The sequence below is a fragment of the Andrena cerasifolii genome, chromosome 10 (assembly GCF_050908995.1).
Source record: "Andrena cerasifolii isolate SP2316 chromosome 10, iyAndCera1_principal, whole genome shotgun sequence".
Lineage (NCBI taxonomy): Eukaryota > Metazoa > Arthropoda > Insecta > Hymenoptera > Andrenidae > Andrena > Andrena cerasifolii.
The window spans coordinates 5,871,755-5,896,664 of record NC_135127.1 but is presented as its reverse complement, the minus strand read 5'-3'; the positions used below and the strand labels follow the sequence as shown (position 1 = coordinate 5,896,664).

General features: G+C 50.8%; 1 protein-coding gene across 31 annotated transcripts in view; it reads left to right on the top strand.

The window, feature by feature from the left end:
• Positions 1–24,910, top strand: part of Phcl-1 (pH-sensitive chloride channel 1) — a 73,808-nt gene that overhangs the window by 30,324 nt on the left and 18,574 nt on the right. For 16 of the 31 annotated variants that reach the window (XM_076822428.1, XM_076822427.1, XM_076822423.1 and 13 more), the window contains exons 2-8: positions 2,318–2,505; positions 11,533–11,703; positions 13,427–13,677; positions 21,294–21,358; positions 21,790–22,010; positions 22,333–22,415; positions 23,859–23,999. In XM_076822428.1, coding sequence (XP_076678543.1) covers positions 11,543–11,703; positions 13,427–13,677; positions 21,294–21,358; positions 21,790–22,010; positions 22,333–22,415; positions 23,859–23,999 — 922 coding nt within the window. In that variant the 5' untranslated portion in view covers positions 2,318–2,505; positions 11,533–11,542. The other 15 variants (XM_076822439.1, XM_076822442.1, XM_076822441.1 and 12 more) reach the window with 4 other exon arrangements.

Here is a 24,910-nt window from a genome sequence, read left to right as displayed (position 1 = left end):
TCGCCCCCCTCGAAGCTGCACCCCGCTCGATAATTAATTCCACCGTCAGACGTCGGGCGCGTAACGCACGCGAGTCTCCTCGAGCGAGGCGTCGAACGAGAGCGCCGGGAATACATGACGGTTTAATGCCGACCGGCGGTGGAATAATATCTTCATCGGCCAAGTTCCCGATGAGTGGACGCGCGGAACGCGTGTCGCGGGCACGTGAATATTAAACGACGAGGCACGAGACACCCTGCTGCTGCATTAATGTTGGCCTGGACGCGTTCTCGTAGGAAGTGTCGCGTGTAACCGCGCCAGGTGTGGGCGGAGGGAGTCGGGCTCTGCGGCTGATCGACGGCGAACGCAGCTCTTTATCAATTCATGTGCGAATATAGTGCACGGTGGAATATTAATAATAAAGGGGAAACTGCTTGTCTGGAGCTCCGCTTCTGCGAACCAGCATCCACGTAATTCGCTGCTTATTCCTCCGGCGATAATTCCCAGAGTTTTGTACGTCAAAGGGGTTCTCCGCACAATAGAATAAAGCACTTCGCCGGTGCGTGGAACAACGGAATAGGGTCAACGTGTCGTGAGCGCAGCGACACGTACACGTGTTACTTGCGCCAGCCAAGTGCTACTCTGCGTAGTAACAATAGCGTCAACGCATCGCCCACCGCCCGACGTTTTCACCGCTCGAAACGGGAGCGTGCTATAGGAAAATGTCTGCGACTCCTTGGCTTACATACGGCCAGTTACGCTTTCGCTGGAAACAATTAAAGAAGGCAAAGGCTATGGAACAGTGGTTTCTGGGAGACACACTTCCGAGCGATCGATGTAACACGCTGATCCCCTTAGTAAGGGCGCGAGACACTCGGGTCATCGATTTCCTTCAATCTCGCTCTGAATTCCCAGCTCCGCCGCTGTAAATAGGGTAAACGGCCACGTAATTCCTTCGAGAACTCGACGATTCTTATTCGACAAATGCCTGCGAACGTTACATCTCAAAGTAATTAGGTATTTACGATTAAATGCAAAGGGCGAGGAAGATCATCGTCGCCCGGAGCGGCGGAAGAACTGTACCGGATCGTCCGTGTAAAACACGAGCTAATCCCTGGAAATGCTGGCTACAAAGCCGGACTTATCCCCGAAACGAAGGGCCCACGGCGCCGTCGTTGCTGGCATCGATCGACCGCCGTGCCGCGGTTCCGCCTCGAGTTCCCGCGAGGACTCGGGCATCCACGGGCAATTTGGTATAATGGAAGAAGTTTGGCAATTTTTACGGCCAGCTCCTGCAGCGGACTTCGCGCAGAGGACTCGCGTTTTTGTTCCACCAGGCTCGCAGAGGGTCGCGATAATGGAGCGCGCGCGAGTGCGGCTTGGACGAGCAATTAGCGGGCGTGCTTTGGAAACCGCGGCGTTTCGGGAAGCCAGGATTTTCAGGAAACTGTCCATTGTTGCGGTTAAATGAACGGGCTTTGGTCCGGGTCTTCGTTTCTCTGCGAGATAGTCAGCGGATACTGGTAGCATTCTCTGGAACTCGGTTAGAACTACGTTGCTCTCTGCAATGAATTCTCTATGGACTTGATCCTGCGCAACAGACGACTAAGAAATAGAGGTTTTTAGGTGTTCGGATATTTGTTTCTTATTTTTTGGTTCTCTAAAGGAATATCGGAAAATCCAAGCAGTCGGAGGCGGACAGTTTCGAGATTTATGTCGAAGAAGCTTCGCTTCAGCTCGCGTTATAGTTGTTGCGGTGTTTGCGATTGGACGGGTCGAACGAGGCTCTTCAGTCGCTTTCCGGTAGTCCTTTGGTGGTGAGGATGCAGCAGAAGCTAGACAGCGTGGGTTAGCGTGCAGGAATCGGGCCACGGGGCCAAGGTTGAGCTCGCTTACGTTCCTGGCAACACCCTGACGGTCGGTCAGCGGCCATTCCGAAGAACTGGCGAGACTTGGCGTCGCTATCGCCCGAAATCGTCACATTCCCTCCCGCGAAAAGTCGCGGCCACCGTAGCTACCTTCTCTCAACCTTCACGCCCTGAATTCTCTACGCTCTGTGTCGTATTTCCTAATGGTTGAAGATAAGTTTCGGGCGTGCGGAAAGTCGTGGAGAGCGGTAACTGTATCCTCCTTTCAACCTCCATGCTTTGAATTCTCCGTGCGCCGCGTTACATGCAGCCCGAGCATAATGGTTAAAGAAAACTTTGAAAAGGATACTTGTGTACGCGCGCATAAATTGTTCCCGGTACGTTCAGAACAGGGAAACGGTAATTCTCGCTGAAGTCTCGCGGCGAGAGCACCCTCGGAAGTCTCACAGCCCCTTTGTGCCTTTTTCCAGATGGCAGTTAGGACCGGCGGATGGTGAGAGCAGCATGAGCCTCTGAGGGGGTGGTTCCGCTGGCGAAAGTGGACCAGAACGCGGCGAGAAGGAAGATGAGTGTCCCCGAAAGTTGAAGTAAAAGCCTGCACAACGAACAGCGTCAACCTGCCTCGTCCGTTGCGACCAGCCAAATATCTCACGTTAAGGTGAGTCTCTTCGACCTCCCATGGAATCGTTTATTCGCTCTTATCCCCTTGTGTGAATCTAACGGGTGGCAGACACGTAGCCAGATAATGAGAACAAAAACCTTAAGGAGGAATCCTATTCTTTGGGTTAAAAACACAGCAGAATTTGGGATTTTTTTTTTAAGAAACCAGCGATTTGTTGCATCTGAAATTTGGACCATATCTTTGTGCATCTTTCAAGAAGGTGCAGTTTTTTTTTTATTCATTTTTAATAATAAACATAGGAGTTATGAACTTGTATATACTTGCCGTACTAGTGTAGCACTTGTCGAGACGATTTTTCAATTAGTGTCGCGTTTTGGTTTTATTAACAAAAGAAGATGAAAACTTAGATCGAAAATCGCATGCTTGACTTTGAGTAGCCGCCACTTTTTAAAATCTAAATTCGTCCGAAACCGGCGCCGTCAAGGTTCTAGATCATAGTCTTGAGAATATTCGTGCGAAATTTTATTCGAAACGATTCAGTAACTTCTGAGATATTTTTGGTACCGTAATTGCTGCAAATGGCAAATTATTAATATATCAAATCTCTTTTTGCGGAGAAAACCTACGGCTTAATTTATACGCAACAAGGTGTATTATATCTTGATTTTTAAATATCATGTTTCCTTATATGAAAAATAATCTTACAAGTGACCCTATTTTCCGGCCTATCAAAGGTACGTAATTCAATTCAATTTTAGGAATTTCTGAACAAAAGATGCTCTCTATTTCTATAAACAAAATTACAGGCTTACGCCTCTCCACCCCGCATACGCGTGAAGTAAGAAAGAATTCCCCGACACCTGCACGTTTTGGGTAGTCTCGAGGAGCCTTGGAAGTCTGCTCGCGGGTATCGGCGATATTCCAGCCACGCTTTTGTTTCGTTTCAAATTTAAATTCGCCCCAGGAAGGACGTGATCGCTGACGCGAGCAGGCTCCGCTCGGCCTCGACTGATCGAAGGGAGAAGCCTGGATAAGGGTGAGGGGCGACAGAGGGAGAGAGAAAAAAGCAAAGTTCCATCATGTACGAAGAATCGAAGCGTGCGAGGCGTTCCAGTAGGCACGTGACTGGAAATATTCAGCCGTATCCGTCGCCGGATCCTCGAGATTTCTCGCGGCCCTTGCGCGAGCGTGTTCAGGCACTCCTACCCCCTCGGGCCTCATTAGTCTCTGTACTCGGCCCGCCCGGCCGGCAGACGAATTCTGCGAATAGATCGATCGAGTCGGCGAGCTAATCCCTCTCGCCATCGGTAGAGATGATTTTAAATTGCCCAAGAAAGTTAGATGAAACAGGGGTGCTTTCCCCCGGGGGTGTAGATCGAAGGGAAAGGCGCTCTTTGACCCCGAGGGATCCGTGGAAATCAGGCTGTTGAGCGCGAGGAGTGTAGCAGGGCGCTTTGAGGTTCGACGAACCGCGAAAGCACTCCGGATGCGTTATTAGCCGGTCGCAGAATAACAAGATAAGGCTCCGTCTGGGTCCTTTTAACCCGCAACCACCCCGCGGCGCGTTGTTCATTTATCTTTCACGCCCCTCTGATAACTTTTTCCTCCCACTCTCTCGCGCTCATTATTCGGTGCTTCCGCGCGGAAGCCATGGTCCCGTTCGAAAGTCCGGGATAACCTGTCGCCCTATAAATTCACGAGCTTCCTCGTTTCGCCGACCATTGTTCATTTTTCACTGAATAATTCCTGCGGACTCTGGGACGGCAGTCGAACAGTATTGTTATCTTATTTGCACAGAGGGTCCCCGATAGGGTAGCTCGCCGTATGCTCGCTTTATTCCCCGCGAAAGGGGATTACGTCGTACTGTGCAGGCCGCAAGTAGTACAAGAAAGTTATAGTCAGACCGGAGGAAACTCTCGCTGGGAGTCGTAACTCGTCCGATCCACTTTGTTGCTAGTAAAATAGTATCATCCACGGCTACAGCTTCCGATTGTTCCCGTAACTAGCTCCCGTTGTCGAGGCTCCAGCGAGAAAATTTGCACCCCCTCTTCGTTGTTACGTGATCGCGTTTCGAATGAACCGACTCCCACTCGATTAGCCCCTCAAATCTGACGCCGCCAGACGCTGCAAGAATATTCCAAGTGGACTCTGTTACTCTCGCCTGCTAATCACAGCGAGAGGGGCTGCCGGAGCTCGAGGAGCCTAATTACCATTCATCCCCTAATTCGATCGATCTGTTTGCCGGCTGCCAGGCTTGCTCGAGGAAAAAACACCGCGCTAATCTTATTAGCCGGCCGGCGGCAAGAACGGCACGAAAGTTGGAAACTGCTTATCTCGGCTCCGCGGCCATATCTCTTTACTATCGCTTTGTCCCCTAGCTAACGCGACGCCCGACTCTGCTGGCAACTTCTCAAACTCTTTGCGAGTAGCACCTGTGGTCAAGCTCTCGTGACACTCGCGAGCGAAACCGATCGATCGCCCCATGGTACACCAGCTTTTACCGCTGGCTTTGATGGCAGCTGATATTTCCAAGTGACCGCCAACGGTCACCTTCAACGCGCTGACAAATCGCCCGAAATCTATCCGTCCACTCTGTCCAGCATTCGTATCACTGGGCTCGAAAGCGGTCACTTCGGAATCGGGGTCATTCGGAAGTTGCACGCGCCCGCGGGCCGCCCCTTTCGCTACCCCGTTCCGCGACCCCTGTGCAGTCGCCGGAAGTGAGCGGCGCAAGTTTCCCAGCTATCGATGTCCACCCGGGCGTCAAGCAACAAGCTGGCTAACTGTCGAAGACTCCCAGTGGCGAATTCCACGAGCCCAAACTTCGGCCCGCGTTGCTTCGTTCAAGTGGCTCACGGCGAAATCTCGTCCTTAACCTAGCTAGTTAATTCAGCACCTTCACCTTTGCGTGATGCTATCGACTCGCCTCGGTCTGGCGAAATGGGGAATTCCGTGTTCCAGCTGGTTCCGCGGGGGGAGGCAAAGGGGATCTCGATGAAATCTTTGCAACGGAGCAGGGACATTGCTTCCACTGTAAAAGTCTGAGAGTGAAGTGTAAAGGGAAAAACGAGGCACGTCCACTGTTCGTGATTTTGCGATTTATAGCGTGTTTTGTTTGCGGCAACTGGAACTGCAGAGCTGTCGAAATGGCCACTCGATAACACCACTCTGGATATATCGGACGTTGCAGCTGGGAACGAAAGGTAGCCTAGACGCAGAATAGCTTGCAAACGTATGGACGGGCGTTATTGAAATCGATGTGAGAATTGACGCCGGAGGAAAACGCGGTGCCTACTTGCTGTCGCGTTAAAGGGGACGCAAAGGAACACCCTTACGGGGAAGAAGTCGCCCCCGATCGCGTAGGATCCCGTTGTCTAATTACTGTAATTGGCCGAGAGCTTCCGCATGAATTAGATTACTCGAAATATTACGCGTGTGTCCCAGATCGGGGCGCTGCGGAAGGGGTGTGAGCGGCGGTGTGGCGTCTTCGTGTCTGGTGTTCTAGATACCGTTTGCCCCGTTCACCCCCGAGGGTGCATCCTCCTTCGATCGAGATCCCTCCGCGGAATCGCGAGCGAACAAAAATTCATTACTCGCGTCGTCACGCTTTTATCATCTCAGGCCTCCTGGTATATCCTTTCGTCCCTTAGTACTCGCTAGGTCTCTGGCATACTCTAGTGTAGACTTGTTAGGAGTGCACCAGCTAGTTTGGACGCCCAGGTATCCGGAGTGGAATGATCTTTGAGATGATTAGGGTACCTGGGGTATCGAAGCGACAGCGTTTACCCTTGAACCTCGGAGGATACCTGAAGAATGGGATCCGCAGAGGGACAGAGGGGCGAGAGGGAGGCAGAGGCTAAGTGGAAAGGAATCGCGAACTCGGAATGGGACAGGCTAAGCCACGTGACACACTCTATAGCGTTTCGTGCCGCAACGCCCCCGTATTGATCGGACGAGAACATCAGCTGTAGTACGGGTTGGCGGTAGCGTTTACTCGCCCTGCTGGTCGGACTAGCACTGGCCACAGCCACTGTCACTGCCGATCGCCCCTTCGATCCTGCCTCTGCAAAATTCATCCAGGCATTGTCCCAGTTCCTATCACTTTGGTTAAAGCCCGGCTACTGTACACGTGCCCCTGACTTCTGTGGCTTGCTGCATACCTTAACTTCAGAGCCGCAATCATTACAGCTTGCAGCTTCACGCGCGTCAGTGTCGAGGCGAAAATTAGTAACAATCGAGTACGCAACGGGGCTCGACGAGTCTTTCGGGAGATTAAAGCTGCGAATAGGAAGTATCGATTCACCGGGGACGTTGGAAATATTCCCCCGTTTTTATTGCGCGATCCCGCGGCGCGGGGTGTTTCTGGGAACACTCGGAGGCCAGGATTTATCGGGCATCTCCCGCGAGAAATAAGCGGCTCGATCGAGTGCCGATGAGAATGCCGGAGAGGAGGGTGGAAAGCGATTAACCTTTAGATGTCCGGGATTTTTATATTGAAATTGTGAATTTTATTTGCTTAAAATTTATGCATATATACCGCCAAAATGGCCGGCAGAGTATCTAAACTCTTAGGTGGCCACTGTAGTGGCCATCCCGGCCCTATAAGGGTTAATAAGCGACGGTCTATAGGCAAAGAATACTGTTTTCAGCGTCGCGTCGGGCCATTCGTTTCGCGCTTAAACGGATTGCTACACCGGTAACCCGATTATTACCACCGAGGCTTTTCTCATCGAGATTACCCGCTAATCCGCGACCACCCACCAGGGATTAATTCAATTCCCCCCGGCATAATGGAGGATATTGAAAACCACTCGTCGATCTCGTTCGTTCCGGCGATACCATCGTCCCTCTTACGCTGAAAGGAGCTGAGGCGCGCCAGCTTTTCTTACCCCAAAGTGAAATCGTGGGAAAAGGTCCGATTTAAAGGGACAAGCGGATGTATTTCTTGGAAAGGGGCGAGCTTCCGATTGTGCCGAATATTTCGGGATACTGTAGCTTCGCGCACGGTTGATCGAGCAGTAAAATTGAAAATCGAGCCACCCCAGTGGCCAGGCAAGCGCCCGGGGCGCGATTCGATGAAATAATCTGGCACGGATTCAATGGGCCGGCTTTCGCTTGAAAAATCGTCGCGATATCCGGTGAATTAGGGACGCGAGTGGATATCGGACTGCGCGTATCCCCCGCGAGAATATTTAACGACTTTCCGCGAATGGAGGCTGGGCATCAGCTTACTGGCAAATGTTTGCAGCAATTTTAAATGACCACGGTGGCCACCAGCGGCGGGGTTGAGGGGAGAAAAATAGTTAGCGCGGTTAGCATTACTTTTTGAGAAGCAGGAGAATTTTAGATCAGGAACGATTGGAATCTAATATGAAGCTTACTTCGAATACTGGGTCAAAATAGATCTTGCATCCAAGCTAATTTCCACAAAGCTGTGCGTAACTGCGCTTCGTTGATATCGATCAGCCGAGGGGCGCAACTGGTTGACTCCCGATCAGTCGACTCGGTGCAACACGCTTCGAAAATTCCTCGGCGCGAACACCCCGGGGGCTGGCTTGAAGAGGCCAGCTCGATCCCTTCTACGCGAGAAAACGAGGCGAGCTTGTGCAAGCAGCCTCGATCGCTTCCCCTCGAGCTGCGCGAACCCTGTGTGTCCCAGCAGGCCTAGGGCCACGCTGCTCTCCGAACAAACCGGATGAATTATTCGCGTTCGGGGCACTGAGTCGCGCAGAAGTTCAGCTGACAGCTAAATGGCACGTTTCAGACTCTGCAGCGCGGCCGTGGGTTTTCAAAGATTGCACGGGCTGCGAGGAAAAATTTGGGGCACCAGTTACGCGCAGGTCCAAATTGGAGAACTTGCACCAAATGGCTAGGCTTGAAAAGAAATTGCTTTAATTGCCTACTTCAATATTCAAGCTGCATTTGTAGTCAGGGTTACCCAGAGTTGGGCGTTATTCGAATAAAGTTTTATTGCAATAAAATATCGAATAAATTTTTCCCGATAAATTCTGCTTCGAATAATATTCTCGGGGATTAAATCTTGGGGATTTACTCGTTGTTCGAAATGAAATTTGCCCAACTTTGGAGTTGGGCACCGCATTTGTCAGTATCTCGAGAGACTGGTTGTTAGTTTTAGGCGATGGATCCTCGAATGTGTTTCTTTTTAAAGATCCAGCAGCGTACGTGACAAAATCCACGTCGGGCAGCTTCTCCTTACTCCTTCCACAAACATTTTCACCGGCAGGTGTGCCAGATGCCTCGAAAATTCATTCCCCTCGAAAGATTGAGGAGAACCGAATCCGTGGCTCGGAGCAGAATCGAGTTTCTAACTCAGACTGCGATTGAATTTATACATTCTTTAAAGGGTGAGCCCCCTTTGCCGCAGAACAATCGTCGGTGTAGGATCCGGGGGGAAGTTAGCGGAGGAAGTTTTATCTTTGAGGAGTTTAAATCAGGTTGCGGGGACAATTGAAGCAGCCCGCACAATATCCCTGTTTCGTGGTCGTTAACAAAGTAAAACCGGAGCTTCTTATCTTGCTCAGTTTTCCCGTGGCTCGTTTTACCCGCGGCTTGGCGGGCTAATTAAGGCTGTTCTTAAATTCACCGACGATAGAATCCAGTTAGCTGCAGCTGCAACGGGTGACCGTTTAATTCCAGCCCCTTACGTGCAGTAACTCTTCTCCGATCCGCGAGGCGTGCTCTAATCGAGCAGTCTGCAACGGGACTGTGCAATTAGAGAAGCCCCGATTGAATCGTCGAGAAGTTGCTTGGATTGCTCCACGCTTCTCAGAAAGGGGTGATAAATTTGGGGAGGGAATGGAGTCTGTCGCGAATGGCTGGGCTACTTTGAAGGAGGAGGACAAGTAATTAACTCCTTCGTTCTTTCTATGGTATAGAATTTCACAGTGACACGCAACATAAAAATTAAGAATCGACTCGACTCTAAACTAACCCATGAAATAGTTTCAAAGTTCGTCTGCTCGATAATTTCTTCAGTTACCTGGCAATTAATTTTCTTTCGCATTCAATGCTCCCTATAACTGAATTTCTACAAACTCTGGAGCTGCCTCCTCCTTGCAGCAAAGTCTTCAATCGTCGACTCATTTCCAGTAAAGAAGTCCTTAACGAGTTCCCTTCCTCCTATCGACCAACCAGCACACATCAAAACACTCGAGACCCCCACATTTGCTATGCAAGAGCTGCCCAGCGAACTCGCGACGGACTCCGCGACAGATCCTCGAGGAACCGGGGGGGAAAAGACTCGTGGGAAGTTGAAGAGCCGGCGAAGGAGCAAAGAAACGGTCCTCGACGTCGCGCCGGCGAGAAGATACTCGTCGGAACGACGTGCTTGAAGCGCGCTAGCGCGAAACTCGCTCGCCCCCTGGATCCTCTACTCGCGAACGCTTTGACGTCCGCCGAGCACGGTAACGCGACTTGCTCGCTAGTTGCTTCGCTAGAGAAGCAACGCCTGCCGACAATGGCAAAGTAGAAGAGAGCTCGTGGCCAGGCTGCTTTATTCCCGGATTCCGTTGATCCTCGAGGATGAGGCTAATGGCAAAGAGAACGACAGAACCGCTTTGAGATTCGGATCGGAGGGGACGCTGCCTTTGGTCGCCGAGGGAGGGTGGATATAGGCGCAGAAATCGAGTAAAAGGTGGTGGATCAAAGGTGTAGATCCACAGGTCTTTGAAGGGCGACCTTTCACCCTTCTTTTAATAGGCCTGCCGCCCCGGAGGCGACGTATCTGTGTACCCCGAACACTTGCAGCCGTTTGTGTCAACTCCCTCGAGGCACAGAAGGGGAGGAAGTTTGAAGGGAATATCTGACGCCCGATGGAGATTGATCGCGCATGATAAAGCGTTGCTTTCGTCGCCTTCTAATGGCTGACTCTCGACAGCCTAGAACAGGGGGGAGTTAATTTTAGAATAAATTAATTCCAGTCTCACCCCAATTGCTCGGAGCGTTCTATGATCACCCGCGACACGACCGATCGCCAAATAAAGGGGGAAAGCGTCCCTTGCTGTGATTGATAACTCCTTCGTGGTTGCTCGTAAAGATGGAGCGGTATCCGAGTGGCCGAATGAAAACGTATTTGGTGTCTTATCAATCAATCCGCCGGCCACCTTGACCCTCGTCTCTGTACACAGCGGGCGACCGACCCTCCGCGGGCGACGCCTACTAAAATTCCAATCGAACTTTCTCTGGAACTCTCGAGTTCGGTACGCCGTCGCTCGAGGCAGATCGAAGCAAGGGTGTAGGATTGATCGAAGGCCCATTGTTGGGAAATCCAATCGGATAAGAAGCTGGTCGAGGCTCGAGGTACAGAACTGTGGCTTGTGTAAAGGGAAACTGTTGCCGGGGAAGTTTCGCCGTTTGACTAGGGAGGTATAGCTCGCTCCCACTGTTGTACTTTAGGGTCAGAGTGTTCGAAACTCGCCGGGACAATCGCGAGACCCGCGACTCCGCTAATTACTTATCGGGGAACGACGAGGACAAACGACCCGCGCCCCGATTTTCGGGCTCTCGCGAGGGATTAAAGGGAACTCCGTCTTGCATCGAGCCACGGCCCCGAAGAGATTAAGCCAAGGATATCGAGCAGCTAATTAAAATTCTTCGGGACTCTGCTGGAAACTAACTTCGTATTCTAACTTGCAAACCGAAGTTCGAGGAAGTAGGGGTGGCTGCTTGGGACTCGCGCCCTCCGCTCTCGCGTGAATTATTTTTTAGGACTTTCTGAACCTGGTCTTGATTCTTGACTCTACCCAGCCTCCCAAGGAACAAGCTTCTCCCTTCGACAACCTCTCAAATACACGTGTCTATGTAGCTCTCTCTCTGCGGCGAAAAGAGTCTCGTGGAAAGTAACACGAATCGCCCGGACGGGTTTACAGTTTAATTATTCATGGGCGAGCTTACTCCCCCTCGGGGGGTGAGAGGCATTTGTAATCAGGACACGCGGGGTGTCGTCGAAGTGACGCGGATTTGGCTTGCACGCGTGTTTATACGTGCCCCTCGCCCCGGTATCACTGGGAGTACTAATAACGGAAAACGTGCTTTCTGTTTCAGATGACATAGAATGGGTTGGGTGGCGCTAGGGCGGTGTGCGGGTGGTGGCGGCCGCCTCTCGTCCGTCCTCTCGCTGTCTCTCACCTCCCTCGCAAGCTCCCTCATCTTCACCATCCTCTGTATCCTCACACTTGCCCTCACTCTTGTCACCCTCGTGCGTGCAGAGGACATGTACGTATTAATCAAGCACTATCATCATCAATTTTCTACTTCGAGCCTGCCCGTCTTACCTTCTCGATGCTCGTTTACTCCGCTTCAAACGGGCAGGGATGCTCGTTTGAGCCGCGTAATAATTGCCTCGCCTCCGAGGAAACGAATGGGAGCGCATCGGGAAGGTAGGACGACGCGACACTAGAGTAGAATACCTTTTCTGCTTGCGTGATAGGATCGAGGGAGCGACATTATAGCGACACGATAGCAACGTGATAACTGTAGTGGAGGAGATACTCGACCCAGCGCGGTCACCACGGTGCAATTCCTCCTTTTGCATGGAATAGAGAATCGCCATTAATGTCGCCTCGTTTCACGACTCCGAAGGCTCTTTATTGTATACTTGTTTCTACGTTCGATATACTGCGCAAACGTTCGCGCGATATTAGTCGGGACACTGGTCAAACGGAGGGACCTCTCGTTCGCTGCCTCTTATTATCCTTCGTGCCCGCGAGATCCTCTCTGCTGTCGTCCGAACGTAATTAATTGGCTGCGCGAGATCAGTTTTAGAAGAGAGCGTGCGCCAGCCTGGAAGAGTAAAAGAGAAATTATTATTATTTCTCGAATTCGGCGCCCAAAAGTATAACAAAAATAAATAGTATAATATAAAAGTTGTTCCATCGCAGGCCTGTGATGTCAGCGTTATTCGGAAAGTTTGCTAGTGCCAGTGATGTCCAACGTATTAAACGTAGGATCCAGCAATCACGTGGTGAAATTGAGGATCTTGCTTAACATAATTCGCGGCAAGGAGACGCGACCCTGATCAGCCAATCGATTGCGTTTCGATCGTAACCATAAACTCAGCCGCGTTAATAACGTCGAAGACACAATGGCAGGGTTTTACGATCGCCACGTGGCTGACGGAAACGACTGCCATGCCCCGAAGCTGAACGGCAGCCAAGTTTATAATAGCGATAACAAGCTCGGTGATCGGGGGATTGGTCGATTAATCGAACGCCTCCGTTCGACTGGCGTGCCGAATGGTTCAATTGCATCACGTTCGTACACGTTTAGCCCGAGTAGAGTGAGTTTGGGTATCCTAGCGATCGTGATCTAGCCACGATCGAAGCAGCAGACGTTACCGATTAGCGACTTATACAGAATAACTCGGCGACGCTCCAAGGTAGAAGCGTTTAGACAGCTGCGCACTGATTGATCCAGCCGATCCGTAGCTCGTCCGGGGCTTTTATGGTCGATCGGTAAACGGTTAGCGACGAATTACAAACACCAAGGGGGTCGTTGAACACGGGACGCGACGCAGACCGATCTTGGCACACCCCGAAGGTCGATTTCGAAGCAGTTCCTTCTGCTTCCCTCTCGCTAAACAATACCAGGAGCACACTTTGGTGATAACAGAGGACACTGAAAATTGGCCAATGATGCGCTGAAAATTACCGTAGACACAAAATTCCTCCACCACGACGGTTAGAGGAATTTGCTAGTCGAGAGCCACGGAGGATTTAACCAGAAAGAAGCTAATTGGCGGAGCGACCTTCGGGGTCGCCAAATAGGACCCAGGTGACAGTGCCCGCGTAAAGCCCGAGGCGAATGACAGAGAGAAAAGTGGATCCTTGTCGCGCGGACGCGAACGAAGGGAATGAGAAGGGGAAAGATAAAGAGAAGGAAGAGTCGAGACACGAACCGGTGGTGGCTCCGGGGCTAGCTACAGTGCGTTGTGTTGCAGCTTCGAGGAGGGCAAGTCGGACAAGGAGATCCTGGACAACCTGCTGCTGTCGACCCGTTACGACAAGCGGCTTCTGCCCCCGGTCCAAGGTACACTGAGGCCCCCGCCCCACACCCGCCAAGACGACTACACCCCTGACCACCTCGTACCCAATGACCCCGACCATCCAGAGCACCTCGAACACCACCGGCACCGCTACCACCACACAGCACCACACAACCACAGCTCACTGCTCACCCCTCGTCAAAAGGGTACTCTATGTCTATATCGAAGCGTGTCCACCTCACGTGCATCCACGCTGTGCTAAGTCGGCTCCAGAACGCGAGAGGGATCAGGGCAGCTGATCCTCTGTCGCGTTACCCCGGTTATCTGAATGCTCGCGTGTCTGGGGGTGCAGGACGCTTCGCCAGAGCGGAGTACAGTAGCTGGAAGACGCACAGCTAGCTTGTAAACTCCGTGGAGCGTTGTTACAAAATGTTTCACGGGAACAGGAGAACAGGAGAGGCGCTGTTCGGTGGTTTAATTTAAGATCCTGCTGAACCTTTTCCAGCTACTATACACGTTGGGTGTGAAATATGTCTCTGACAAGAAAAGATCCCCAAGCCTGCGATTTAAATAATTATGAAATCTTGAGGATATGTAGAGGATACGTAGGCATGTATCACGCAATTTTTTTGCTGCCTAAATCCACTCGAAGCGGGTGCAAATCGCCCCCTGAAAATTAAAAATTACTTCTTTCAATCAGACAAACCATTTGGTAAAAATGATACGCGAGTTATAACACAAAATCGGAAAACAGCCGGTTTTTCAGGGATCAATTTCACCCCCTCAGAGTGAATTTAGGCAGCAGAAAAATTGCGTAATACGTTCTTATATATCCTCCACATATCGCCAAAGTTTCGTAGTGTTTTAAATTTCCGAGACGGGGGATCTTTCCTGGCGAGTAATGCGGCGGAGAGAAGACTGGAATTCTTCCGATTACGAGGCATGATCGGACTTGAGAGAACGTAGTGCGAAAGGCAGGGTGAGAGCGTTAGGAATCCAGGCAGGGTGAGATGGAAATGAAGACGAATGGACGGAGTGAAGGGTGCAAGCGCGAAGGGAGAAAATGAAAGTCAGCGCCCTGTGGTAACGAAGGGAGTAGCGAGGCCGATTCTGGAGAGCCGTCTGACCAATGCCGGTCCTCTATCACTAGCCTCGAGGCGTCCTCACCCGGCGGCTGTTTACCTCGACCGTACTCACTTGGAAATCCAATTCTGCCCTGTAATAAATTTGCAGTGGCTCGTACAGGGACCGCAGTAGCACAACCCCGTCGACTTTCACCGGCTGTTCCCAAGATCCCTCCATCATCGCTGCGAAGGAGAAGAGAATCCCTTAACCCCCGCGCGATTCTCGAGCACGTCGATCGCCGCTGATTCCTCCATTCGGTCTAACGAGCCTCCTAATTACGCCGCGCGATTGTCCGCATCCTTCTCAAGAACGGCGTCGGACGCGCGGATCGAAACAACGTTGGGAAATAAAAAGGGGGTGGTCCGGTGTCCAGTGGCCGGTGACGTCACGGGGAGATGTTTTGCGTCACGCTTTGCAAGAAATTCGACGCCAGTCGTGGCCTACATTCGTTCGAACGCGAATTCTGCGCGGCGATCCGCTCCCTCCGTGTTCCATGCAAATCTCTTCTACGGAACTCCCTTCCCATTATATCTCCGCCTTTCACCCAGGAAGCGCGGCGATCGACGCGCCAGAGGGTCGCTGAACGTGCGAGAAACTATAGCGCAGTTGCGCCTAAAACGGGGGAGAAATAGGAGAAACGGGAAAAACGGCGCCGCTCAATTCGTTCGCGTAAAAGCAATATTTATAGGCGTCCGAAAGCGGGTCGAGGACGGGATTTTCTTTCTCCGCGCGGCACGTATGAACGGAATCGTCAGGCCGGACCGATGAAAGCCGTATTTCCGACGATTTCGCTGGCCTCTTTGCGCCTGGATGTTCGCTGCTGATTAAGCAGCGTTTCGCTGGGAATTGTCTCGCGTTGGTAGTCTCTTATTAGAGAAAAGAGAGCCAGTCAGACGGTTGCCCAAGCTCGGCCAGTGGCGCTTCCTCGGGAAACCTTTAAGCTTGGACGGGCTTTGCAGAGGGAAGCTTCTATCGAGCTCGATGGTCGCGATAAACAGCCAGCTAGTAGCTCGCAGCAGAGACACACTCGTTGCAGGTAATTAGTAGCCCCGTGGCACGCCTCGTTTCCGTTTCGAGCGCTCTTCGCCCTCCTTTAGGCACCAACTTCTTCTAGAAAAATCCCCGCAGGCCGAGTCCCGCGCGAAACGATCCTCCCCTCGGCGGACCTACAGCGCGGGCTTCGGAATTTGTATAAAATCTAAAATTTCATAAACTTACGAATTACAAAGTTTGAATTGGAAACCGCGGATCTGCGCCAAGCCTCTCCGTCGGGATTTAGTCACGTTACCTTTTGGGAGCAAATAACCCTAGCCAGGATCCTTGGTTCGCGACAAACGAACAGTTCCGAGGATTATTTCGCCCATTAAGAGGGTTGGAAATAAGGCTTCCGTCGCGGCGATAAATAATGGCCGGCTCGAGTAATCGGGAGTAACGAGCGATACCACTCCGCCCGCCCTCCTCCACCCTCGAACGCTCGATTTATCGATTCGCTTTTGTACCGACCAAATTGTCTTTCCACTCATTTCCAACATCGCTGCCAGCGTTTACAGAGGCTCGGAATTGTTGTTGGATCCGCGACCGTGGCTGCCTAAAAGCTCGTCCGCCCCTTATTAGACCGACGAGTGGGAAGTTCGATTAGCGGATTAACGGCTCGCCGGCTTCAAACCGTCTGCGGAAACACTTTTCCGGCCCTCGTTGACTCCGGAGGGGCCCCGAATTGGATTACACGGGGTGTAAGCGGAGTTTCGCGGTGGAAGGTTTGCGTAGGCTCGAAGAGGACGAGGCTCTTCTTCCATTCTCCCATAATCACTGTTCGTGTAACACGGCAAGGGGTGCGGGGGAACCCCTTCGAGAAACGGCAGCTAATGACAATAGGAACGCGTGTTTATTACACCAGCAATTTATGTAGCTAAATGCCGGGCAGAATCGCTCGACACGTGTAACAGGGGAATCGTTTGAAGCGATTTTCTGGCGGTCGCGCAAAGTGCTCGGCTCGTGCGGAGCCTTTCACCCTTTCGAGGGAAGGCTGGCGAGCACAAAAGCCACCGCTTCCCCTTTGTATCGGGTGGAAACGATGCCTCGGAGCGCCGGCGGGCCGTCATTTGTTCCGCCACCGAATATAAAGAAAGCATAAAACTGCAGGATGGTGACGAGCCTCGAGCGCCGGGGGGGTGGCAACCGCGTGTATACATCCTCCCCGTGCAGTTGTCCGGGTCGGATATCCTCAATTGCAACTGGGAGATCGTCGATGCTTGTTGCCTGGCGAAGAAACTTCCTTTTCTCTCTCTTCCCTCCCGGATCTCTAGCGAGCAAAAAGGAATCTTTAAAGAAACAGGATCGAGAGACAGAGGAAGTTGCAGAGGGGTGTATGGTTGGAGGGTGTAGCGCAGGGGGAGAAGTTAACGAACTTGGAGCAGAGCGAGATGATAAAGCCACGCGTCCTGGGGAATATGGAGATGAAATCAGAGCGCGTAGAGAGGGCGGAGAGGGGCGAAAATGAACGGACTCCGGGGAATGGAGGACCGCGTGCTACAGCTGCATGGAAGCTGCATTATTCAGGGCCCGTCGGGACCGGTATACGTCGCTGGGCTTCCTGATTCTTTCGCAAAGTAACCTGGATGCTGCGCGAGGCTTTCAGCGTTCCTCCTCTCACTTCTGCCTCGCTTTTCTTTCTAATTGGATGTGTAGACAGGTCCGGGGCAGCTCGATCTTAATCCTCAGCGGGTGGCATGAGTTTCGGCGACCTACTTTTAATCCCCTACCTCATAACTTGTTGATGATCAATCTTCCGAAAGAACCCGCACCTGCCGAGGATTAAAGGCGGGCTGAGGGTTCCCAGGAGGGCAGGTAGCTTCGAAGGAAGTATGGACGTCCGGCGTGGACGGTTTCGCGGACCACCCCTGGCTGGCCAGCCAACGGGTTAATTGGAAATCTATCGACGCGCCTTTATAGTTTGCCGTGGCGAACCGAGGGATGTTTGCGCGGCAAAATCAACAGCGAAAATATTTGTGTTTGGAGCGGACGGGTGGGCGCCGGTTTCCCCAATCGATTCGCCGATTCGAGGGTGCTCGAGCGCCCGCCTCTCGAAGGGAAATGGCACCGTGTCGCGATATACAAGGGCCGTAGGAACGGATGAGACGTGGGCAAGAGAGTTGTTGGCTGTCACAGAAAATATCTCCACACACCGAGACTCTCACGATATTTACAACCACCCCCCCCCCCCCCACCCACAGTTTCCCTCTCGCCACACTTCATCCCCTCCCCCGTTGCGACGGGGATTAACGAATTCGCGACGAGATCGCGAGGGAAGGAAGAGTGTCCTCAGGCAGAACGATAAGTACACAACGACGAGATTCAGACGCGGGTAACAAGCGTTGAAATGTCGTCGAGGAGGCTGAATAGAGAGCGAAGACACCATTGTCCGACTCTGTTCCGTCCCGCGTAACCGTCCCTCGTTTGTCCCTCCGCCGTCGAATGGCGGAGGGGCGAAGGGGGCTCGGATCGAGCAAGCCGGAGCGAGAACAGTCGTCGTTAGTCGGGCAGCGACACGAGAAAGGATGAGACGTGGGCAAGGGTTGTTGGGTGTTGCAGATGCGGATTTTTGCTGCGGAATGCGATGGCCTGGTGACGCGACCGGCCCGTCCAACCGGTCGTCGACCTCCTCTAACGACCCCAAGTACCAGTACAAGAACCAGAACAATAACCACTACACGCCGCGTCAACACCTTCGCACCCACCTTCGCGGTCCGTCCCTGCGCTTCTACTTCTCTCGTAACCACGTCTAGAGAAATATAATTAACAAGTGTCACGACCACCCCCCACCCACCAACCGACCATACCAACCCATTCAGTCCCCCGTCGGTACAAGTACCACGATCGTTCGGGGCTCGTCGCATCCACCCTTTCGCTCGTCGATCCCAAAACTCGTCATCTGGTTCGTTAGGGACCTGGGATTTTACGGTGCAGTTGAAGTTTCTGCGCATTAGCCAGCCAGAAGTAACGGAGGGGATGACGAGCGTCCGTGTCCGAAAGAATCGGGAGGGCCGGTGTCTCGAGCCACGGGGAAATTCAGTGCTGAATGGGTTGCCCGTGGAACTTTTGCGCGAGGGTTTGTAGGTCGATCGATTTTCGAACGGGGAGTAGAATTTCCCCTCGACGCGTATTCGCGGCGGCGAAGGAAGAGGGACGAGCGGGCAGACGGGGGGGTGGAGCTGCTATTTTCGAAGCTGCTCCTCGTTTTGAGATCGGATCGACGCCGTCGAGACGAATATCGTCGCTCGGCGAAAGCCTTCGCTCGCTTGATCGATCCCGACGAACACACGTACACGCACACGCTCGCGATAATTATTGGGAAGACACTGGGCCACGCGACGCCCACCGTAAGGAGACACACGCTCACATCCCTCGCGAGAATCCCCCTCCGATCGTGAAGCTTTTCGAAAACATCCGCGCGACCCTCCAGGGACGTTCTCGTGTCAAGGGGGCGTAAAATCGTCGCCGATCGTCAGGATAATGCGCGCGACATTCTTACCGATCTGGCTCGGGGGTTCGTGCCTGATGCTTTCGCTGATTAACGCTCGTTTATCCGCGTAATAACGCAGCGACCCTTATCAACGGCACTGGAGACGTGCCAGCGTGCTCGCGGCTCGATAACGCGTATCGATCTCTCCTCACACTTTTCTTCCCTTTTCTTTTCGAGCGCGCCGCTGGTGTCCACCGCGCGGATCTACCGTAAGAAAGATCGCGCGGAGGAGCGCCGCGCGAGGAGAAATCGAGGAACGCCTCGCCTCCCCTGCGTCTCGAGGGTGAGAAATCGTCGACACGATACTCTCGAAAGCGGGTACGCATCACTTTCCATCCTGCTCCCGTCTTCCCACTCTCTGACACTAAAGCGCGACAGACACTCGTTTCTTGTGTACTCTCTCTGTGTGTTAGCTGAATGCGTTGCCAGTCGGGGGCTCGGGACTCGACGCTTGGATCAGTCGTGGTTTTTTCATTTATCAATCTTTTATGGAACATGTAGGAACGTTGCTGCCATTTCGATGGCGGCGCTTTTACAAATTCCCCGGGTATTCGTTGGCATTTGGAAATCATTTGGAAAGCTTTGAGTGCGGTAGATTTATCGGTGATGACTGGCTAATAAAATCGAGTTGTTGGGAGAATATTGGCGGAGAGTAGGGGAGACCGGGGCTAGTTGATACGTTATCCAGTTTTCATTTTTTTTTTATTTTTGTTTGAATTAATTACTTAATAACAGATATGCTAAAATATACCTTGGTCCTTCGTCTTTAATATATAGTAAGCGAAAACTTGAGAAAATACATACAAAATGAAAGAAGAAATGTTATTTGGACGAAGGCAAAATGTATCAATTTACCCCACTGCGGGGCATATTGATACATCTGTAAAATATCCGTTTAATGAATAACTAATAAATTAGAAAAGTAAAATTTTAATCTAGATACCTTTCTAACAATATAGACTAAAAATGAACAAATACGTATTCTAAAAGCAAACAGATTTTTTAACAAACATAGAAAAATAATTTTATTTTTTTTATTTTTGGAATATCCCACTTTAACACGAGGCGTCTTCTTCTTTTTGTTAATATATCTTAATAAACTCATTTTGTCAACATTGTCTATTTTCGCGCTTTGCCTTAATGATATTGAGTCTTTTTCTATCGTGACACATGCTTTTTCAAAAATATCTTGCGATACTTCGCCACGATTTGTCAGCTTGATATAATTCAGAACCATTTTCCTTGAAATAAAAAGAAAACGTTCAATTAAAAGTAGTTGGTTAAAATTGATACACCGTATCAACATGTCCCAGAGAAAACGTATCAACTTACCCCACAGGAAGTCATTATATACAAACATCTCCATAAAAAAACTGTAGAGCATGTAAACAAAATAACAAAACGTAATTACCTTACCTTCAAAACACTCAATGTGATGCCAAATTAATTCCGGTTATAAAATTCTCTATACCGTCTCAAGGCGGATTTGAAAGTGAACACAACTATTTACTTTTTCTCTATATAAACAAACAACAGTTAAAAAATGATTGCCAACGTCAAAGTACACATACGTACGGTGGATCGTAGGAAGGAATTGAACAACAAACTTCATAATTATATCTCCCTCAAATGGAGCTACATATATACAATGTCGCGATAATTCGTCTGTATCAACCTGCCCCGGTCTCCCCTAATGGGAAGCGGCGATATGAAAATTCGAGCTGGCGGTGGCTGATCCTCGAGTCCCGACCTCGACCCCAAGCTTGACACTCTGATAAGAATACGAGTATTAGTCGCAGCATGTGCACAGCATGGCGCTACCTAGGCTTCCGCAGTAACGGCATCGGCTTGCGCAAACGTAGACGAAAAGTGACACACGTTTGAACGCCGCAACCGTTTCTTATCGAGGGCGATCTTACGCTCCAGGATCGAGCACGATCGATCCCTGGCCGGGAAGGTCGTCTTCCGTCCACTCGAACAGACGAGGGAGCCACGCTAATCCACGTGAATAATTGCCTGTCGGACACCCGACGAATGCAAGTCGGAACGTCGAACGTCAATCCGGCCACTCGGTCACGATGCATCTTTAACGGATGCACTTTCGAATTAGCGTGCCCCGCTCGCGAGAGACCTCCCCGATCAAGCCTACAATTTCAATCGCATGCTGTGTTTCAGGAACCTTGACCGTGAACGTGAGCGTGCTGTTGCTAAGTCTGGCCTCCCCCGACGAGTCCAGTTTGGTAATTGACATTTCCCCTCGTTAAAGTAGCTCCGTAGGGGGTGGGAACGCGCGGTAATCGAGTTAATCGACCGTGTTGAGGGACTCCGGTGGAGACACTCTCGTCTCTCACTGCACCGAGCAATGGTGAGGTACAGAAATGGTCGGAGGAAATTTTAAAACTTGATACCGGCCTTTACCTATCACCTTGCCATCGCTAATCTAATTTCCAACCCCAATTCTGTAATACGAGATTCAATAGAAATACAACTCTCCTCGATGCAGTGGAGCAATCCTGTTTCACTCGCCGTGGATACTTTGAACCTTCTTTTCTCCAAGCTGCGCGACTTGCTCCCTCTTTCCCTCACTATTGCTCGGCCAACTAACCACGGCCTAGCACCCAAAGCTGCTAAGCAGTCCAACCACCGATCGCTCCCTTGCTCTGATCGCTAGAAATACGAGGTGGAGTTCCTGCTGCAGCAACAGTGGTACGACCCGCGGCTGCGTTACAGCAATCGGTCGCAGTACGAGTTTTTAAACGCGATCCACCACTACGACGATATCTGGCTGCCGGACACGTACTTCATCATGCACGGGGACTTCAAGGATCCGCTCATACCCGTTCACTTCGCCCTGCGGATATACCGCAACGGCACGGTCAACTACCTGATGAGGTACTAACCGCCGTCGCCCTCCCTCATCTAGCTTTCGATCATTCGGAACCTGGATGACCAAGTGAATCCTATTATCAGCGGCGGAGGCTTCCCCGCTCGTGTAAGCCGTGTTTGCGCGATCGTTTAAACGCCCGATAGCTAGTGGATGAATGGTAATACGAGCGCTCGCGATGAAACCTGACGAGGCCCCGCGGCTTATACGGCTGGAAGTCCCCGCCGGCCGGTATTCATTGGACGCTGGTGTTATCGCATCTTTATCGATCGATAAGACGCGCCTGTTATTGGTGTTTTGCTTAAAGAGGATATCCGTTTGATCTTGCAGGCGTCACCTCATCCTGTCCTGCCAGGGTAGACTTAATATCTTCCCCTTCGATGACCCACTGTGTTCATTCGCTATCGAGAGCAGTAAGTGAACCCACCAGTTTCGCCTTCCCCTCGTTAGTCGCCCTTTATCGTCGCCTCGCGCCTTGCAGGGTGTATTCTAATAAATGGGGCTCGTTTCGGGGATGGTTTCTAGCCTGGTGAATATGATTAAAAGGAAGCAGTAGGTTGTTGGTTAAGGAACGTCTGGCTAGTCGGCTGCGACGTGGCGAAGCATCGTTGCGTGTAGATGACAACCTTTTTAGGGGAGAGGTGCTATAAAAGGGACAGGTTTTAAATGGGACACATCGCGAGACTACCTAGTCATGATAAGGACGTTTCCGACTTATTTGAAAATCGAAGATTTTGTTATTTTTTGTTATTATTGAGTTTGCAAGATATTTTTATTGAAGGCTAATAAGCACACTTCCTATTAATGGACCTGTGTTTTAAATACCTATCCTGATATTCGCGGGATTTTTGTTGATTCCGTTTGCGACCTAGCAGTCATCGTCTCTGCCTCAGCTGATTTTACTAAACACTACAGTAGCGGGCAAAAAAAATTACCACTTTTTCGTTCCACTCTACCTCTATTATTTTTTAACATCGACTCAAAACTGCAGCAAGTGCCCAATATACATATTCTGATAGAGAATTGTAAACTGTATAAAATCCAGTTAAATTTGAATTTATTTAACTAATAAACAAAATCCCTACATAACGTTAAACATGACAACGCCGTTTTAAAACAGTTAAAAAGTTACCACTTTTGAAAAGTAATAAAAAATCTGATATTTCGCGAGGGCACCTGCTTTTAGGACGGCCTAAAAGAATACCAAAAGTGACAACTCATTTGTCGGCCCCAAAAATGTATTATCCCGTTCAATGTCATAATTTTTTTTGTTAGTTACATAAATTCAATTTTAACTGGGTTTTATACAGCTTTAAATTATCAATCAGAATATGTACATTAAACACATACCACAGTTCCAAGTTGATGTTAAAAAATAACAAAAATAAAGCAAATCTAAAACGTGGTAACTATTTCGTCCGCTACTGTATGCCCATATTAGAGCTACGGCGCTTCACACTCTTTATACCACCCTTGTCCTTCCTCATTTGAAATATTGTTCTAATCTTTCCAACATAGATACTTGAGATTTGCAGCCTATAAATTGCGCATTACTTTTAACAGATTTTCTCATAAATGTGGAATCAGGAACCCCCGTACCATAAAAGAGAGCTCGGACTATAAGAGACTGGTCTTCTCTATTCTATATATACCAAAGCGTTTTCCCGTACATATATAAGAAATGGACGCTAAATAAAATTGTCTCTTTTATACCACCCCTCTATACATTCTCGAAGTGGACTCCACTGATTAGCGCGTACACCCTGTGTAGCTACAAATCTCCCTGACCCAGATGCCCCGCGCGCTGCTCTTAATATCGTCCACAGATGTGCTCTGACGTTCTTCTTGTTCCCCAGTATCGTACGAGCAGACGGCGATCACGTACGTGTGGAAGAACGACGAGGGTACCTTGCGGAAGAGCCCGAGCCTGACGTCCCTGAACGCGTACCTCATTAAAAACCAGACAATCACGTGCCCGATCAAAGTAAGCTGGCGAGGTGAGTCACCCGAATCCAAACTATTTCCCATCGGGAACCGAGGAGGGCAGTGTGACAGCAGGGAACCACCGTGGAACGACGATCGAGAACGTTCCTCCAGTCGCTATCGCACCTTTTGCTGTTACTTAAACATCCTCCGTCCACCCCCTCTGAGAAATTGCACGCGGATGCTCTCGATCCTCGACCAAACTGTCAGAACTGTACCGCGACGATTCCAGTACCGCAGAGCATCGTTTAAGTTCACTTGAAATGCGATCGAAGCGAGCCAGGCTGATAAGAGCTACCGTCCGGAACTCCGCCACTTTCTGTTCGCTGTCAGCTCCACTCTGTACGATCTTTTAACTTGCATCCCTTCAGAGACACGCTTCTGTACTATCGCAACTGCACCGTGCACAAACAGTTGGCCCCGCCGGGAACGACTTCGTCGCTTCTACACGCACTCGACGCGAGCCCGCGAACTTGTCTGCGATATCGTTGACTCGACCACTGGATCCTCTCGCCGGGAGACTGGGCCACGTTCGAGCGGTAGATCCCGCCGGAGATTTTCGCGCAGCTGGTAGCTACGTTGTACATATACGTATATAGAGAGGAGTAGCGCGGAGCAGAGGGTGAAGAATTTCGCGAGGATTTCGAGCACGATGTTGCACAGCTAAGTATGCTTGACGCGTCGGGTGCAGCGTCGCGTGCGATGTACTCTAATTGCACGGGGAATCTAAGGGAAATGGGCAACCCGAACGTGGCGCACTCTCTTGCATTCCGACGCTAGCCCGAGGAGCTCCGCCAGTGAACAGGCACCAAAAGGGTTCCCTTACCGAAGCATAAGATTCTAGCTTCTGTGCCGAAGCAAGAAAGCTCCACTTGGGCTAGGTGTCGGGCAAAGGACGCAGTACCTGTTGGCAGATCGATGCACC